The sequence below is a fragment of the Mytilus trossulus genome, chromosome 2, assembly GCF_036588685.1.
Source record: "Mytilus trossulus isolate FHL-02 chromosome 2, PNRI_Mtr1.1.1.hap1, whole genome shotgun sequence".
Taxonomy (NCBI): Eukaryota; Metazoa; Mollusca; class Bivalvia; order Mytilida; family Mytilidae; genus Mytilus; species Mytilus trossulus.
The window spans coordinates 20,372,723-20,393,497 of NC_086374.1; the positions used below are offsets into that span (position 1 = coordinate 20,372,723).

The 20,775-nt window shown below is 32.1% G+C and overlaps 1 protein-coding gene across 1 annotated transcript; it reads right to left on the minus strand.

The window, feature by feature from the left end:
• Nucleotides 1–806: 806 nt before the first annotated feature.
• On the minus strand, nt 807–20,660 carry LOC134705643 (SCO-spondin-like). The gene is made up of 22 exons (XM_063564362.1): nt 20,644–20,660; nt 19,503–20,530; nt 17,589–17,860; nt 15,453–15,606; nt 14,495–14,752; nt 13,976–14,159; nt 13,201–13,250; nt 12,269–12,433; nt 11,779–11,925; nt 10,912–11,155; nt 10,087–10,133; nt 9,607–9,682; nt 8,682–8,843; nt 8,017–8,069; nt 6,592–6,759; nt 5,986–6,141; nt 5,368–5,520; nt 4,328–4,530; nt 3,865–3,969; nt 3,253–3,313; nt 2,195–2,491; nt 807–896 (listed from the first exon to the last, which is right to left on the minus strand). Exons 1-21 carry the CDS (start codon nt 20,658–20,660, stop codon nt 2,199–2,201), a joined length of 3,996 nt encoding a protein of 1,331 aa, XP_063420432.1. The 3' UTR covers nt 807–896; nt 2,195–2,198.
• Nucleotides 20,661–20,775: the final 115 nt, after the last annotated feature.

Here is a 20,775-nt window from a genome sequence, read left to right on the forward strand (position 1 = left end):
GAAAGAGGTTTAACTTGCTATAAAACCAGGTTTAGTACACTATTTTCCCAAGTCACATTCGTTTGATGTGTTTGAGCTTTTGATTTTTCCATTTGACCAAGTACCTCTGTTTTGAATTTTTCCATTTGATTAAGAACTTCTGTTTTGAATTTTCCTCGGTTTATTTGTTTTTGCTAGCTATAAAACCCGGTTAACATGGTTAAATCCACCAGTTTCGATGTAAGAAAATGTCTGTACCAAGCCAAGATAAGACATTTATTATTCATTCGTTTGATGTTTTTTTATTGGATAATGGATATTCCGTTTAAATTTTCCTCAGAGTATTGTATTTTTTGTTATTTTACTTTTGATTACTCCAGTATTTCATCCTTCTGGGGTGATATTTTGCTGATACATTTTGAATCTGTAAATATTGTTTAAACTTAAGCTTAATACCATCTTTATAACCTTTTGTTAAAATAAAAGCTTTTTAATTCTATATTTATTCCAGAATTTGACAAAATTAATGAAGAAATTTTAGCTGTTTGTTTGATATTATTTCTAATTAAGTCTATCTTGTGCTGATTTTCTAATCCAGTCTTTAAAGTCACTCTGTGTCATTTTGGTCTCTTGTGGAAAGTTGTCTCATTGGCAATCATACCAAATCTTCTTTTTTATATTTAACAGTTATTTCCCAAAATGAAAAGTAATGACCAAAGAACTGTGACGTGTGGTTGCTTTCAAATATACCAAAACATGTAATACTTTTTTTTAAAATCATTAGTGCAAAATGATCTAACACGATGTACATATATTTATAATTTATTATTTGTCAAGAATATGTACAATGTTATAAATGTTTATTGTTGTATCCTGTCTCCTTTGTTACTCTTTCAGAAATGTTTGTTCTGCTGTTTCTGTAAGTAGAAAAGAGGAAAAATTCAAAGAAGACAGTGTTTAAAATCTGATTTCATTTCTGCTATTTTGATAAAGTAAAACAATATGAAACCTTACCATTAAATGTAATTACACAAACACACTTTATGTTTACCTACTATAAATGTGAAAGAGCATTAGGAAATAACAAATATACTTACACCTTGGGCATACATGAATGCAAATCAATCTTCAAACTCAATGGAACAAGGAAGGGGAAGATACATTGTATTATTAAACGTCACAAGCTTATATAATGCACTGTATTTATGTGAAAACAGAGTATCTGAAACGAATAATGATTTGATTATCAACTCAGCATTAAACACTAATAGACCAAACATCAGCTCAATAGAAGGGCACAATTAACAAAAAAGGTCCATACCCCTTAGAGACTACAGAATGATGGAGATGGGATGTTCATCAGTAATGTTTTATTCTCTGGCAAATTGTGTACAGGAACTAATCAATTTAACATCAAAAATTATATACGTGAGTGTGTTTTTACATATAAACTGAACATAACACACCAATATCATCATGATTATAATACAACCACAAAATGTTAATGGCTTATAAAATCCATACCGTCTCCAAATATAGATTGATAACTTTTCTTAAATTTGTCAGAGTTCTTTTTTTGCTTCAGCAAGATATTTAAACAAATTGAAAGGTTCGATTGAATTAAAACTTTAAATTTTTTTTTTTTTATCAAATGGTAGTTTCAATAAGAATTGAATGTACTCTACAATTTTTTTTCTGTTCAACTAAATGTATTTGCTTTATAAATATTGTTAATTTAGAAAGCAACATTTGCAATAATATATATCAATATAAAAAAAAGTTTGAGACCAAATGTCAAATGATTCCTCTAACATCTTTAATAGTTCGAAGAGCTAAATAATAATGAAATGAAAATTGTGAATGGATGGCTTAATGGTAAGTCATTGTAACTTCTTTATACCATCAACTAAGTGAGGGGACAGGAAATCAGTCTCGAAATTATGTAACCCGCACTTTGTATTATCGAGTTGGTTTCAAATGATTTTATGTGGTAAAGTCAGTAAGACTCAGACTTTATTATAACAGATGTGAAAAATGATAACAATTATTTGAAATTGACACAAGTCGTTATAATGATGAAACAATTCATACTTATCCACTATATTCTTTTGTAGGGATGCCATCAATTAGAAGATAACATTTACAAGTTAGTAGATTACTTTTTTAAATCTGACATTGTATTTACATTAAACTTCAACCTTAGAAAAAAACTAACCAAACTAAATGCATGAATTGCATGAACATGAATCCATCATAGCTATTTGTGCTTTAGCTGCAATCTTTAGTGCTCCACACACAACATCTACAGTTTCTGTTTTCAATACAGTACCAGTACAACATTTACAATCCTGTATAATACCAAGGTTCACAGAAGCTTGTCCATTCAATACAAGCATGGGAGTACTAGTACTGTTTCCACAACCTCCTGAACAGTACTTAATAAAGATTGGTTCTGTAGTTATACAGTCTCCACTTTCTAGAACTTTGAAATCCGTACGTAATGTACAGGTAGCTGTAAAATCAATAATATACATGTAAGTTAACACATAGAGTTATCAGTTACAATTAACTTATGTATTGTTCAAACAAAACTAGTTTGTAAAATATAACTAAATGTAGAGATAAACAATATTTATAAAATTTGAAAGTGATGTATTGTGACCCTAATTTTTCTCCTTTATCTGGAATTATTCTATAAGAGCTATCATCATTTAATTAGTTTCTATCCTTTTTAGTCTAGTATGAGTCTTTTTTTTTTGGGGTATAATTTTAACAAAATAAGAAAACCTTTAGCTCGAGAACAAGTTTAGTGAAAAATGGAGTTTATAATATTTTTGAAGAAATGCAATTTACTTTTACATAATCCACATCGTTGTCAAAATAATGGAACTTAATGTGACTGTCATACAAGTGAGAGGTTTAGCTAGCCATACAATCAGCTTTAATTCACTATTTTCTACACAAGAAAATGCCTGTACAAAGTGAGGAATATGTCAGTTGTTAGCCATTCGTATGATATTTTTGAGCTTTTAATTTTGCCATATGATTAGGGACTTTCCGTTATATATTTTTCTCGGCGTTCAGTATTTTTTTGTGGTTTTACTTTTTTCTAATGTTGTCTTGAAAAGGGTATGGGTTTTGCTCATAAATGTCTTCATTTGTCTTTGGTGTAGAGTTGTCTCATTTTGACGGAGAGTTTTCTCATTTGCAATCATACCACATCCTTTTATTTTTATATACAATATTGGTTGTAAGGTTCTTCAATTTACTTACTTTGTACAGGTCTGCAGACAGGACAACATGGATCATTTGGATCATATTCCAGTTCTTCATTCTAAGGAGGTAAATTAAAATAAGTCTTAACACAACATAATTGTATTTGTACGTCATAATCCTAAATTGATAGATTTTTAAACTTGACTATATTTTGGGTAAATACTACGGCAAGTCTTTATTGCTGTTAATTTCCCACAGAAAACTGACAAAAACAATGAAATTAAAAAATCTGTGTGTTGAGTTATGCAACATCTCGAGAAAAAATGTATATAATGGCAAAACTCAACTTTATAATGATTAGTTATGTCTTAATAAAGTTATCCACAGGATTTTGTTCACACGTTTTGTTTTATTAAATAAGTTTAAGAAATAAAAAGACAAAGCATATAACATATTACTTCTGGAACCATTTCTTTCACCAGCGAAGTAGAAAATAGAAAATCAATAAGAAAGATGGCACAACTTAAACTCTTCAAATTAATATATTTGTTACTATATAACAATTTGAAAGTATTTCATTTATTGAAATACTATTATAAAGAACTTCCATATGAGTTTTTTTTGTCATGATCATGATGACATATTCAATTGAATAATTTGCATACTTACATTACGACAGACTGGTATCTGACAGGTCCTGCTACACTTCACCTCACCATCAACACATTCACACTTTTCACAGGTATTATTAGCATTAGTCCATATTTCTCCTGCCTAAAAATAGTATATGCATGCATGAATTATTATTAGAAACAAGGGTTCCAAAGAAATATCATATGAAAAACAAATAAAAAGTGAAGAAACTTATTACAATCCATCAAAGGATTTCTTAAAGATGCATTAAATTGTAATTGTATAGTCAAATAAGAACATAGATATGAGGAATAGAACTTTTAATATTTGCATAGCTACACTCAGAAAGAAAACACTGAATTTCAACTTATAGAATATTCTACTTCTAATAACTTATTTCAAAATAGACAGCAAACTATATCAATTTACTTTACCGACACTATTCATTGAAAGACCTTCTATGCATTTTACTATTCTTTTTAAATAAAAGTCGACTTACCTGTTTAGGTTCTGGTGTATAACAAATGGAACAGTTTTCCTCCTTGACACATTCTCCAAGCTGGTTAAGATAGTAATCATCATCACATATGCATCCCTCTGCTATTTCTAGGCACTCTACTATGGGGATAGGGTTATATCTATTGGCGCATGTCTTTTCACACATTGTATGGTTACTCCATGCAGTATGATTTTTATCACATACTGAAGTAAAAGGAAAACATTTGAAAATAAAAGTTGTTTTTAACACAAAAGATGGTGCTGATTCCTTATCTCTTTGTCCAATTTAACAAATACGAAAAATACTACTACTTGCTGAGACAAATGCAATGACAAGTCTTACATATAATATCACCAAAGACTAGAACAGTTTGTAATTGATAAACATAAATTATATACATTTACAATGATAATATAAATAAGGAGATGTGGTATGATTGCCAATATTACAACTTTCCACAAACTTGGAACTAAATATGAACACATTATAATCTTAACTTGCTTAGAAACATATGACAAACTTCCTAATATTGGCATCAATGTGCATACATTAGTGTTTGTATGAACAGGAAGTAGATAAGTGTGTGATCTGAAAATTTGTCAAAGGGTAAAGCTGACAAATTTTATGACTGATACTACTCAGAAAGAAGATCTGATTTATCTTTGCTGAAAAAATTACTATGAAAAAATCATGTTGTTGATGTGCATTAAAGACAAATATCTGATGTATTTCGGGATGTATTTAAATGGTATCTTAAATCGATCCTGACTGATTATATGAAGAAAAAAATGAAATAATCACACAATCATATTTTAATTTAAAATGTATTTTCCTTATCACATAATCTGAGTCATATATAGAAGTATCTTTGAAAATTGAAATATTCCAGTATCTCAATCCCTACAACTCAGTATATTGTTTGTTCTAGTAAAATTTCGGTTGATTCCTTTATACTTATTATGACACTTATAAGTATTCCATAGAACTGTAATCATATTATTCATGATTTCCCAGATATGTGTATATATATATATACTTACTACAATCAGCAAGAGAGCACTGCTCACTTTCCGTATTAACTAGAGGACAATTTACACTTATAACTGCTAGATTCTGTGTTCTCCTCTTGATACCGATACCACAACTGACTGTACATTCTGACCATTGTGTCCAATCACCGTAAGAACAACCACCTAAAATATATCACTTAATATATAGAACGTGTACCTATCTTTACAGTTTAAGTTTCTTGGTAAATGTTAGACTGAAAAAAGACTGATGTGTGTTTAAATCTTCGCAAGGATTGCACTTTCATATTATTCATAACATTGTCTTTTGACTTGTTTTGTATCTGTTTTAAGTTTTAATCATTGACAATTGAATTATATTAAGTATCATTTTCTGTGAAATGCTTGTGCATTCATGGTCTTATGGGTCAAAATTTGGAAAATAAAAGGAAATGTGTTCCCTCTTTGAATGATAAAAAAGTAGTTTGATTTCAATAAGGTTTGAATTTAGAATTTAAAAGAAAAAAAAATGTTATTTATGGAATACATGACCGCAGCAAGAAAGAGAAATGATATTTAAATGGGTATTTTATATACTTGAACATTGAAAACTCAATATCCTAGTAGGTCAATCATTTGCTATAAACTTACAATCTTGTATTTGACATGACCTTATCTCAGTTGTATTGATGCTTGGACAGATATTTTGGTCATCTGTGTTGACAAAGCTACGTATCTTAGCTTGTTCTCCTGGGCCACAAGTAGACGAGCAATCTGACCAGTCACTCCAGTCCGATGTGGTACAACCTAAACATAAAGATATTATTGTAACATTGGTTCCAATAAAATATATTTTTACATTTACTAGTTAAATAAACACCCATCTGTCATTTCGAATGGGAAATAAATTCGATAATTTCTCTTTTCTGACATCTGACAAAGTACAATGATCACTTTAACATTTCAAATTTCCCCCCTTAATTGACACAAACTTAGTGAAAACGGATTTTTAATCTAAGTTTTTATATATATAAATCAGTGGTGGATATTTTCCCATTCGTTGTAAATGATCTAAGTTTAAGTTTTAATTTTGCATTTAAAATTTCGTATAGCCACAAATTCAAACGTACAACGACGCACAATTTAAAACACAAAGGAACCACACTACAGTTTTATTTTATCTTTATTTCAAAAAATGAACGCTGACACTGATGATAGATTGTGTAAGATGTAAACATTTAATAAATGGACACTCACATGAAATATCTGCATTGCAGTCCTCCATTTCTACATTTGTTCCATTACAAGCAAGACCATCACAAAGTGGTAGGGGATCATTACAAAGTCTGGTCCTTTGTCTGTTACCTCCATCACATGAACTACTACATGATGACCACTCTGACCATCCGGACCAGTTACCATCAACTAAAATATCAAGAAAACTGATTAGTAATAAGGAAGGTTAATGAACTCTAATCGAATTTAAAATAGAATTATTAGGAAGATCTTCTTTTTGTTCATTTTTCTTTCCATCATTTTTTTCAATTCAGTGAGTTTTGTCAAGAGTTATATCCCATATGCATGACAAGTATTTTCAAACTGTGTTGATAAGATGTTATAACTAAGGATTTCACTCTGGGTGATTATTATATATTGATTTATTAAAACCAATTATAAATATGTCATTGTTGAATGGATTGGTGTTAAACAACCAGTGACAAATAGTGCATAAATATCCGGATGAGAATATAATGACGTGTTATGAACATGTGTACAACCTTGATTTGTACTAGACAAAAAGGTTTAGCTAGATTTTCAATGTCCTTGCTTAAAATATAACAATCTGAAGAAAGACATGTTATCCTGCAAATTCCGAATCATGTTTTTTCTCACTTTGAGTTTTGAGTTTTAGTTCGTACTCGTAAATGCTATGTCTTTATTACCAATGTTATTTCAACTGATCGGGCGGAGCTAGGTTTTAATTTGCATAAGGACAGTCTATTTGAAGATGTGTGTGATAAGGATGATTGCCGTTATAATTATTACTGATTTCTAATCACCTATCAGTGTCATCAAAGGAATTTGCAAAAGAATTACTGGACACTTCATTGATGAGTTTATCCTAATGCACCTATCTATAGATGGACTGGTTTATTATGAGCGAACCGGTTAAACTCCGCCTAGTCAAGTGAAATAAATCGAGTAATACTGTAGATGCATCAATTACTAGTTTTAAAATTTTAGGTTTGACATTGCTGGTGATCGAACCAACTACTTAAGCCAACACAGTTATCATGAGGATGATAACCTAGGAATTCTGATCTTTCCAATTTCCATTGATACATCAATATGAGAAATAAGATGTCTTACAAAAGTTGATGATTTCCCACTATTTTTTTAATTTGTACCAAGATGTTGATGCAAGTGGAATTCAAAGTTGTTGCTCAAGTGTTTAAACATATGCATGTGGTAAATCATGTAGTTTACATATGAAACTTTGCATGTGTCAATAGGAAAATGCTTGTTATACGGCACCAATGAACACCCATGATCAATAATGTACATTCTATCTTTCAAACAATTAGATACACTTTCACATAATGATATTACATTTGGTAAGTTGAGTCTTCTTTGGTTGTTTTTCATGTTGTACGTAGGATAAATAATAGTTAACTGACTTACCAACTGCGATTTCATCTTTTGTACAGAACACATTGTGGGTAGAATCACAGTAACTGTTTAAGATAAAAACATATTGCATTAATATGTCAAATTCTACAAAAAGTTTTAGATCCAATCTTTTGCATAGTTCGTTTGTATAATTCTTTCCAATAACTATATAATAGCTATGTATATTTGAAGGTAGAAAAACAAAACACTGAATATATATGTCCATAGAACATCATGCTCTTTGCCTGCCTAAAAAATTCTTAATTCAGTGAACTACCTCATCTAAGTAAGAACCTTAATTTAGCGATATTTTTAACATTTCACATCATAATCAATGTGTACTTAGTTTCAAGATGATGTGACCATATTTCATAGTAGAACAATTTTTTTGTAAATACAGACATTCATATAGACTTACAAATCATAATAACCCCTATAATCTTTAGTGTGGTACATACAAGATAACGTCAAGTTTATTGACGCAGATCCTGAACATATGCATGAGTATACATGCTATTCACTTCCACAAAACAAAAAAAAGTTAGCTTATTATTTTTTCAGAGAAAAGAATTGTTTTCCTTGTTTAAACATAGAAAATTTAACAATTACAAATCAACATTGACATCTTATTATCTGATTATTTCTCCAACGTTTTACACTACAAATATTAAACTTACCACAAAACACAGCCATCTTCCTGTCTACTTATTATTTCACCAACAGAGTAGAACTTGTTGTCATGGATACAGTCTACACATGTTCCAGGTACCACTATTGGAGTACAGGATTCTGTCTGTGAATAACTTCCACATGAATCAGGGTTCCCATCATTCAACTGCCTATAGGTTTCAAAGTAAAAAATGAGTTTGTTTTTGACATTGATGACATTCCGATGCTTACATTAATGCTATACAGTCATTAGTCATGAGACTATTTGAATTAAGTCAAACAATGCACAAATATTCAATACAGAAGGTCAGAAAATATGTTTCAGCCACAGTGATCACAGCCACGTAAATGTAGATAAACCAATTTCTTCAAAATTCAGTAGTACCACGGGGATGTATAAAATTTAGTTTGTAGAAATCTGTATTTTGGAGTACAATATTTGCATGTTTACTAACCCTATGGAGACGAGATGTCAACCCAGATGACCTGAGTTGATCTCAAGTTTTTGTATCAACTTTTTTTTAGGTTATCAAATTACTACTAATTTATATATATATATTATGATGTTTTGTTAAAGATAGGGATAGGGATGAGTGTCCACACGCATGTTTAACAAGGCCACAATCTGTATGCACTTCTCTTAAAGTCAGGAGCCAGAAGTTCAGTGGTTGTTATTGGGTAATGCCTGTCATATTGTTTTTCCGTCAAATCTGATGTTATTAATTGGGCAATTGATTGTCTAATTTGAATTGTTTAACAGTTTTTATGTTGGATGCTTTAATAGCCAAACATAAGGTATGGACAACTCTTATTGCTAAAGGCAGTAAAGTTGACGTCTTTAATTCTATACATCCTCTTCATTTGAAATCTGGTGGATAGTTGTCTGATTGGCAATTAAATCTCATCTCCTCATGTTAACCACGATTGTCTTACCTGTATTTACTATGTACTCCTGTTTCACATGTATCACTACATTCTCCCCATGGACCCCAGTCGGACCAATCACAACCTTGAAATTAAAAGTTCTTTACTACTATAGTGGAGTATAAATTTCACATAAAAACTATGAATACATAGACTCAAAAAGACGAAATCCTAAACAGAAAATTATCCCCCATTGAAAACTATTCTCGACCTGGCTATTTAAATTATAAAATCCAAAATGGATACAAAGCAAAAAAACTGTCAAACTATTAATATAATTTACTGTAATATTAAAATATTTTTTAACAGACGTAGTTATGTGATGGCTATACTTTTTTTAGTAGTTTAAAAGTTATTGAATATTAGTTTAAGCAGTCATAACTGGAATGAATTATCCAGAAATATTTTGTTCTGGACAAATTGACAAAGTATTGCAAGTATTGATTATCATAATCAAGAAAATGCGAATCATGCAAAAATCAAACTTACAGTCAGCTATTTTGTAGCAGTGGAAAGTTCCATTACTGGTACATTGGCTAGAAATAAATAATAGACAATAATAATATCAAGGTCAGATAATGAATGAAACATATCATATGATAAACATGCCAGCCTGTACAAAACACCTTCAGAGTACAACGCAGGCTCTCGCTATAATTGTTTAATTTTCTGGATGTTAATCCTTTACCTAGGTTTTTGGTGGGGTTCGTGTTGTTTATTCTTTAGTTTTCTTTGTTGTGGCTTGTGTACTATTGTTTGTCAGTTTATCATTTTCATTTTTAGCCATGGCGTTGTCACCTTATTGTCGATTGATGAGTTTGATTGTCGCTCTGGTATCTTTCGTTCCTCTTTTACGATTTTGCATTAGGTGTATAACAAAAAGGCTCGATTTATGATTTGAACTTGTCGATATGTATCATCTTACCCGATGTGTAATTTGAATTTCAGTTTGTTTTCAATCTTGATGAAAAAAAACCCCACTAAAATCCATGATGTAACGTTATAACTTGGTTTTTGGTCCAGTAAGATTTTCTAAGCAGTACAACAACAAAATTAAACAACCTGTGTCATTGCTTTCCCAATTTGAGTTTTCCACTTTGTATAGAGAAGTTGCTTATATTCTAGCAACTTTCACATGTGCCTCTTTTTGTCTGAAGATATTCCAGTTTTATCTTCGACAATATAATTTACCATAACTAAATGTTCTCTAATTAATTTTTAAACAATCAACATATGCTCAAAAGATTAACAACATTTCAAAGATATCTACTTTATCTTCATAAACATAATGTTATAGTTGTCAGAAAAACTTACCACTGTTCACATTTATCTTTTAGGTAAGTAAATCCTTCTGCCACAACATCACCAGCGTCATTATAACAGGGACAGTCTACTGCAGGTATACAGTTATCATTGTACTGTACAAATCCCTCTGGACAACCGCATCCTGGTTCACAGGTATCTGGTTCTGTACATGTTTCAGGTAGTCTGTAGTCACGACAGGTTGATGGACAGTGGGAACAGTTCAGTAATACATATGGTGCTACACAAGCTGGTGCTTAAAAACAAAAGAGGAAGCTGTCTGCATATTCCAAATTACTCTTAAGTGGATCTGAGAAAAACTGATCATCCCAAAACTCGGCACTGATCTTTGAATAAGCTTAACTGTATCAAACAGACAGTGATAAGTAAACTAGAGAATCCTATGATAATGAAAATGCCAGATGGCTATGGGCATATGGACTACAAAGAAAGCAAATTGCCATTTCTTCTTGATTATGTTGTAAATCAAACAGTCACCTGAAGCCTGCAGAACAAGCCACTAGAAATACTGTAAGTCCAACAGTATGATCATGATAATCTAAGTGACTTGATGAAATTAAACCTATCATTCAAGAACTTCATTTTCATTTCAAGAATGTTTCCTTGTTAACTTTGGCAAGTCACTCACTGGAAACAAGCCTGAAGCATGCACTTTTTGAAATATATGTGAGTGAATCAGTTGAAACACATTATTAACCAATGAATAAGCATATGCATAAAAACCAATGCATTACCATATTCAAATAAACCAACTGAATTATTATAGTCATATAAACAAATGAATAACCATATTCATATAAATTAACGAATTATTATATTTAAATAAATTAATGAATTATCATATTCAAAAATACGTACTTGATGTACATTCTGAAATGCAAGGTTCTGATTCAAACTCTGGTCCACTTGAACATGTCTTCACACGAGTTCTTGTACCTTCAGTACAGTTTGTTGGAGCCAAACAATTAGACCATTCTGCCCATGCGCTACAAACTGGTGTTGTTACTGAAAAAAAGGATATTTTAAAGGCAGTTTTCAAACAAAATATGCATGCATCAAATGAATTGAGCAAGTAAATTCAATGCAATACAGTGTGAAGATAGTGTACAGATTGTGCATCGAAAGGAGGAAAACAAGTTAAGGCTTATTCTTAATGTATGCTCCTTTATAACGTTATATGCAGGCGGGGGCATAATCTTGGTACAGTGGAAACATTGTCCGTTTATTAATTTCTTTCAAACATTTATAAGAAATTAATTTGTCAGTGGATATTTATCTTTCAGCAAGTTTTAAATAATTATCTCTATGACAAAAAACGTTGAGGTAAACTATTTCCCTGTCTATTTACCTGTTGTTGGACATGGTAAGGTATTACAATCTTGTGTGTCCTTAACAGGAGCTGTACATATGTTTGGATTGGTAACGGTGAGAAGTAACCTTTCCCTGGTTTGTTGTCCATTATCACATGGTTTACTACAATCAGTCCATGCACTCCAATCAGCATAGGAACAATCTACAGAGCAAGAAGAGCATTTCAGGTAGGTGGATTAAATTTGGGGAAATCTGACAGCCTTAAATCTAATAACAATTTATGATCGCTGGATATTTCAGTACTGATTTTTCTAAAATGGATGACCTCATGTAAGGAAAAAGACTACCAGGTCAATATAAGAAAGTACAAAAAAGTTTTAATAAATATGTTAGTAAAGGTCTTAATAGGAAACAGTTGATTTTTGTAGAAATACAAGTAATTTATCACACATTGTTCTTCTATCTTGACCAGGTGTTGTCTGAAATTTTACGTTTACAAATTAAAACAAATGTCATTAATTGGTCAAGAAAGATTTACATGTGTATATTTTCGAAAACGCATCAGTAAAATGCAGATACTACTATTTGTCTACGAAAAGTGTAATATACAACAACAAAAGTTACAAAACTTAACACAAAGTGTTTGCATTCTACTTTTCATCTGTTTTCTGCTCTATGATCGGGTTGTTGTTTCTTTGACACATTCTTTTATTTCCATTATCAATTTTATCCTAGTAAATGTTATATAACATCATTATTTCAAATGTCGACAACTCTCAAATAACTACTCTTCTTATGTAATATGAAAAACGTTGGAAGCCTAAATTATAGGATCTTCGTAAAGGTGTTTAATCATGTTAGACTATTGCGTAAAGAAATACAAGAAGCTTTCTACCTGCATTGAAACACACGATTGAATAGCAGTAGTTTACTATCTGATAAATCTGACTGTAAAAGAAGTATACATACTTTCACAAGTTCCAATCTGACAAAGAATGTTAGTATTGCTTTCACAAGTGCTATAATAAAACAAAAAAAGCATGTAATTTCTAAAAAAACAAAATTATTAATATCATAATGTATCAGTAATAATATCGAAATTTATAGTACCAAAATTGAATGCTGGCAAAATACATGATATTTTTTTTTAATTTGACAATTTGTTGATTTCAGTTGTTTAAATTGTAAAGTCTTAATCGGTATTTAAAAAGGTAATTTTCTGTCACATTTTTATTTCTCTCAACTTGTTAAACAACGATATATTTGTTTTCTGTTCTAAAACCTTCGTTACTCTTATCCATTTAGACAGAGAGCCGTCGTGTAGTGGTTAGCGCATCGGACAACTAACACAAAGGTTCCTGGTTCGATTCCCGTTTGGGATGCAAATTTCAGGAACTCAATTTTCGGCTCTCCCTTGACACCATCGGCGAGAATAGTCTACAGGAAACGATGATAGTCCGTCGGAAGGGGACGATAGATGGCTGACCCGTGTTAAGAGAGAGCAATATCTCTTGCACGTTAAAGACACCCTTGTAGATTTCGAACAAGAGTAGGCTAATGCAGCTACAAGGCAGCAATCGTACCCGCAAAGAGGAAAGGGATTAATAGAATTTGTAAAACTTGTTTCCAAATCCACTATACATAAATATGTTTAAAACTAAAAAGCTGTTCATTTTGTGTTTTGCTTATTTATAAGCCACTATGGACATGAAGACTGGACATTCCAGTTTAATTTTATACTAACCAGTTACTACAACCAATCAAGACAGTGACTCCTGCTTCTATTGTATCATTTACATAAATTCTCTCATTGTTATTGGTAAGTCCAGGCTGACCATCTTTCTCCACATATCCTATCAAATTGATTTGTTCATATCCAAAGTTGTCAATAAATGCCTGCTGACTGAATACACATACTGGAGCTAGAACTGAAATGACCAAACATAGTTTTCAACATATATCAATGACTTAATATATGCATATTGAAGGTAATGACTCCAATTGCAAAGTAGCTGTCAACATATGTGTCTGATGTCTTAACATATATATACCTACATTTCTCAACATGTAAATTATGTTATGCTGACTTGACATAGTTGAGGAATACTGGTATACACATATATTTATAAAGGTCTTGTATTGCGTTGTTGAAGTGTTGTATCATAACACATGTGTATCGGTTTTTGTTCTTCAAATATCAAAAATTTTACAAGTAATGTTAAGATTTAAAGTTTATTCTGTTAAGAATGAACAATTACTATACCTGTTGTTGATGATGATGTAGTTGATAAAACTGTTGAAGGAACAAATGGTATTGTGGACTCTGGAGGAGCATTACCAATTTCAGTTGATATTGAGATACCAGTTACACTTGTCACAGATGATATTGACGATGATGAAGTTGATAAAACTGTTGAAGGAACAAAGGGTATTGTATACTCCGGAGGAGCATTACCAATTTCAGTTGATATTGAGATACCAGTTACACTTGTCACAGTTGAAATTGTTGATAATAGGAATGCTGTACAAAAAAAAATAACTTCAATATTTTTGTTCAATACTAAGCTTAACACCATCTTTAAGAGTACTAATATATCAAACAAAAACTCTATATAACGACTATGTAATCCTGTCATGGATGGTCATATTGAGATACACATTATGGCAACGTGAAACATGCCGTTTTATTATCATGACTATTGACCCCTACTGACTATACACATGACTGCCACTGTTAAATGAATACGAAAACTTGGAAAGTGTTCAATGATAAAACTAAAACTTCATGAATGGTTTCATTGAACCATGCTGTATTTTTCTTGCGACTGTATTGCTGTCTGTTAGTATAGTACAGAAAAATGCAGACGAAAATATTAAAATTTTTCATCCCTTACCTTTATGTAGGTGTTAAAAATACCCCCGTCCATTTATAATCAGAGAATGTGAAAAGAGGAAAATATAATCTAACATAAATCGTCACCTGATTTCATTATAGATTGAGGGTCGTGGTCATTAAGCACTGTTTGTTTTAAACAAAGTTGGCAACACTTGTAGCCGAAGATGGAAAGAAACTTTCTGTTTTCATAATATACAATATCTTGTTGCTGATAGTTATAATGGAAGTTCATGGAAACATAGTTTGGTGTAAGATTGCAAAATCAGTAATCCTTAATCCAACGTCTGATATCAATTAACACTAACAACACAAAACTACAGTTTACCTGGTTTTAAACAGGTTTCCACAGATAAATCATACAATTCTACATCACTTGTCATATTTGGTTTTTTATAGATTCTCAATACAATTGTCTCTCCAGGCATCCCATCAAAGTCCTGACTTATTTCTGTACCAACATCTTCACCTGTTACTTCAACCTTTATTAAGTAAGATATAGATATATACAAATACAACTGTAATAAGAATCCAATCAAGATTGATTCAAAGAAAACAATCAAGCAGGAATTTTATGTAAGCATATGATCCTCTATTACAACTATAATTGACATATACTACAAGCAGTGAATATTATACATATATTTATATTCTTTAGATTTTGTTAGTAATAAACAACTACTTGAACAGTCTACAGTTATGTTCCTAGGAAGTAATTATAGATTATTACATGGCATTTTCCATATGGCCCTGGTATCAGCCCTAGACTCCCATATCAAGCCAGAGGGCTTTAGCCCGAGGGCTTGATATTGGTCGTGGGCTGATACCATGGACCATATGGAAAATGACATGTTATAATCTATTTATCACATATTTCAAGCAGGAGAAAACAAATAGCTTACCGGCACCAAATTATATTTGATATTTCATCAAAAATCAAAAAGATATTTAACGAAAACAATAAATAAATGTATCACTCTGCTGTTGAGTTAAAAAAAAAAAGGTTCTTATCACAGTAGGTTAACAACGTTTTGTGAAAAGTTTCAGAAATAAATTAACAATAAATATATTAATTCTAAGAATTGCAAATATTAAACGACTTTAACATGGTTTAAAGTGTTACATGTACATTACAAATTCTTCTACAGCACATTTGTAACTTTCTACATTTCTTTTCATTTTGTTCAACTTGTTTAAAAATAGCCTTAGATTGACAGTTTACCGGAAGTTAAACTCGGGGGCTTGATATGGATTTCGAGGGCTGATATCGATATCGGCCCCGAGGGCTGATAACCAACCTTAACTTCCGGCTATTATTATCCATGCAAAAACGTACATTTCAGTATAAATTATGGGATAAAGATTAATATCTATATCGTCGGTTCATATTCAGATTCAATGTCTTGGACGATATCAATTACTTTTACAGGACATAATATCCCTTAGCAATGTAAATTCTATAAAAAAAAATTACATTGCAAGCGCGTTCTCAAAAACTTGTTTTGTTATTGCCCCTGTGAAAATCAAATATGGAAAGGAGGCGAAAGGGGAGGGGGCATTAATACCGTATACTTTTATAAATATACTAGTGTAAACCCTGTGATTATGACCCGTGTATATAGCAAAATCCTAAATACACCGTTTGGTGGTGCGCCTGTCAGATGCGGAACGTATAGATAAGGTAATAATAGGTAACAGGTAAATATCCTATTGGTATCGGTATCGGGTTCGACCCGGAACTTGTTTATTATTGGCAATACTAATTATGTGGAAAACAAAAGGGTCTGAAGTGGTGTAATTTCTAATCTACACCATTGTCCTATATTAGCTATATATAAAGTTGAATTCTTTGATTTGTCGTTTTTACCCCATGACGGTCGACAAATTGGACCTCGTTATTTTAGTATTATAATTAGATATACATGTATCAACAATTTAATGGTAAGTTTCAGCATGGAAATATCTGATTTAAAATGCTGTGAGTATCTGCCGCATTTCATCATACATTACACTATTATTGCCAGAACCTTTTGACTATGCACCTGGCAATCTCCTATTTTGCATTTGTTTAAATTCTAAACAGATGTCATTATTATGTTTTCTTAATTTATTTATTGAACATGTCTTTGGTCATACACGCATTTCTATCATAGACATTTGTTTCAGTGGAGATGATATACGTACGAACTGCTACTTCGATAATTTTGTATTGATGTGAGCATAAACACGCTAGATTAAGAAAAATAATATCAAACAGTAAAACAGGAAATTCTATTATAATTATATTATAAAAAAACAATAGTAATATGTAGGATATGCTCTGATAGTTAATTGCCCGATTTACCCTTTTTTAAATTCAGTTATTTGAATGATTAAACTCTACTTAAAGATAGTTTGTTATTTATAAACGTGTAGAACAACTATAGACTTTCAATAATAGTACATCAAATAAAAAAGTACATACCAATTTGGACGTGATATTTACTCCATCAGCATCGACTAAACTAACAAGCACCTTCTCCGCATTCTTCACTTTGAAAACCAAATCATGGAATTCAGCGGTATCATTGACACTCTTGATGCTGAATGATATAGTACTATCTGGGGAATTAGGTATCCATGATGATCCTGATCCGAGCAACCCATTTTCTGGATTACTTCCAGGTGCAGAGTCGGATGAAAGTACATCTACATAGGGACTATTCACGTCCACTGTTTCAGTATGTTCACAGATTTCTAGGAAAAAAAGAAAACCATTTTTATTATGAACCTAATAAGTTTATAAGTTTGATCACGTTTTAATTTTGATAAAAGGGAAGTCAATTAATCGATACAGAATACACTTAATTATCTGTACTTGTTACAGTACTATTGAATTTTGTCTTCAAATTATTGTTTAATCTTTCTACTTAAATGTTTGTTAATCGCGATATTAGAAATTTGAAGTAAAAATCTTTTGATAACATTTTAGCATGAAAAAGGATGGACGCAGAGATTTGTCCTTAAAAACAACGAGCACCTGAGATCACCCCTCGTTTTTGGTGGGATTCGTGTTGTTTATTCTTTAGTTTTCTATGTTGTGTCATGTGTACTATTGTTTGTCTGTTTGTCTTTTTCAAATTTTTATATCAAGACACTATAATTCTCTTTTTTTAATTTTGTGGTGTTTTTTTTGCTCTTTTTTGTGTATATTTAGCGCTTTATTCTGCGCTTTTTTTTTACCTTGATTCTCATATATTCAAACCAAATCCAGACCCTTGTTAAAGTCAAATATAGAAGGAACAATGATTTTATTTAAAAAAAAATGAATATTGAATTCCCTTCTATAAAAATATATTAATGAAAAATGCAGAGACTTATGGGAAATACATTTAAAGATATGTCTTTCCTAAACGACAGGGCAATGTTCTGAAATTAGATATTGTGTGTAAAATGACATTTTATATGCATAAAATGCCCTTCTTTTTCAAACATTATATAAAATGACTAAAGTACTTAGTCCTTTTGTAAAAAGACTGTGTATTTATAAGATAATACTCTTATAATATTCTTGTCTTGATGACAAAAGGATAAATCGTTCTTTCAATTGAACCTAATTTATGAACAAATGTTTTAGAAAATCTAGATCAAAACCAGATGTGTTAAAAATTGATTAGAGAATAAGAGAAATATTTTTTAAGACTGGTTGATACTTGATTGCGGTCGCTTGCAAATATTTCATGCATAGGACAATTACATCTACTGTTGTGATGCAAAGCTATTAGTATATGAATCTTCACTGGTGTCTGTAGTTTACCCCTGTAAAAACCTCAATACACGAACAAAACATTGGAGAATCGCATGAACTCCATAAGAAGCGAGATTGTGTGTGTCGCAGGGTAATTGTCTCCTTATATGAATGAATCGTTCCCCACTCAAAGATCGATTAAGCCTGTTTTAAAAATGCTCTTTAGAAAATATATTTACAGAGCTGTATATGTCACTAAATAATTCTTTTGAACAAATGTATAACAGATTCTACCATCCAAATATTTCATGAAATAACAAATATTTGTCTATTTCAGAACTTGTGGGAATTTAAATAATTCCGTGAAAAATAGTTTTGATTATAATAACTCTTAAAATGAAAGCATTACAAATCCATTGATATCAAAGATCAAGATATTCTTCGTTTTGTAATGCATATCAAACTTTTTCATTCGTTTTCTAAACTGATTTAAAAAAAAATAATATATAGAACGGCAGAGTTTGAATTTTTTCTCTGTTACATATACATTTTAACCTTCCGTTTCTTCCAAAATTGACAGTCTTCATCACTACGGTGACAATTTTGCTGATAGTAAAATAAAAATGTTTCAAAATACATAAGAACTTATACCAGAGACAGTTGTTCCAAGTGTAGATGATCCTAAACTAGGGATAGTTGTTCCAGTTACGGATGCTTCTGTACCAGATACAGCTGTTCCACTTACTGAAGGCACCAAACTAGTAACACCTGTTCCAGAAATAGTTGAAGTTCCAAATGATATTCTAGGTGGAGATGTTCCACCTGCTGCACCCTTTTGAGTGGTTGAAACCGTAACAGATGGTCCTGAAACAGAGATAGTTGTCCCGCTTACGGATGGTACTGTTGCAGAGCCAGTAGTTCCACTAACAGATGGTACTGTAGCAGAAACAGTTGTTCCACTTACAGATGGTCCTGTGGCAGAAACAGTTGTCCCACTTACAGATGGTACCGTGGCAGAGAGAGTGGTTCCACTCACAGATGATACTGTGGCAGAAACAGTTGTCCCACTTACAGATGGTCCCGTGGCAGAGACAGTTGTTCCTCCTACTGATGGTCCTGTAGCAGAAACCGTTGTTCCACTAACAGATGGTCCTGTGGCAGAAACAGTTGTCCCACTTACAGATGGTCCCGTGGCAGAGAGAGTTGTTCCACTCACAGATGATACTGTGGCAGTTACAGTTGTCCCACTTACAGATGGTCCAGTGGCAGAGACAGTTGTTCCACCTACTGATGGTCCTGTGGCAGATACAGTTGTTCCACTTACTGATGGTACTGTAGCAGAGACAGTTGTTCCACTAACAGATGGTCCAGTGGCAGAGACAGTTGTCCCCCTTAAAGATGGTACTGTGGCAGATACAGTTGTTCCACTTACTGATGGTACTGTAGCAGAGACAGTTGTTCCACTTACAGATGGTCCAGTGGCAGAGACAGTTGTTCCACCTACTGATGGTACTGTGGCAGATACAGTTGTTCCACTTACTGATGGTACAGTGGCAGATACAGTTGTTCCACCTACTGATGGTACTGTGGCAGATACAGTTGTTCCACTTACTGATGGTACTGTGGAAGATACAGTTGTTCCACTAACAGATGGTCCTGTGGCAGAAACTGTTGTTCCACTAACAGATGGTCCTGTGGCAGAAACAGTTGTACCACTCACAGATGGTCCAGTGGCAGAGACAGTTGTTCCACCTACTGATGGTACTGTGGCAGATACAGTTGTTCCACTTACAGATGGTCCAGTGACATAGACAGTTGTTCCACTTACTGATGGTACTGTGGCAGAGACAGTTGTACCACTTACAGATGGTCCAGTGGCAGAGACAGTTGTTTCACCTACTGATGGAACTGTGCCAGGGATAGT

What these genes read in the sequence shown, in the direction of transcription:
- LOC134705643 (XM_063564362.1), bottom strand. An exon ending in CATTTCAGAATGTACATCAA is followed by an intron (nt 11,156 to 11,778) that starts GTACGTATTTTT and finishes TTTGTTTTTAAG; the next exon opens with CACCAGCTTGTGTAGCACCA. An exon ending in GGAGTACATAGTAAATACAG is followed by an intron (nt 8,844 to 9,606) that starts GTAAGACAATCG and finishes TGAAACCTATAG; the next exon opens with GCAGTTGAATGATGGGAACC.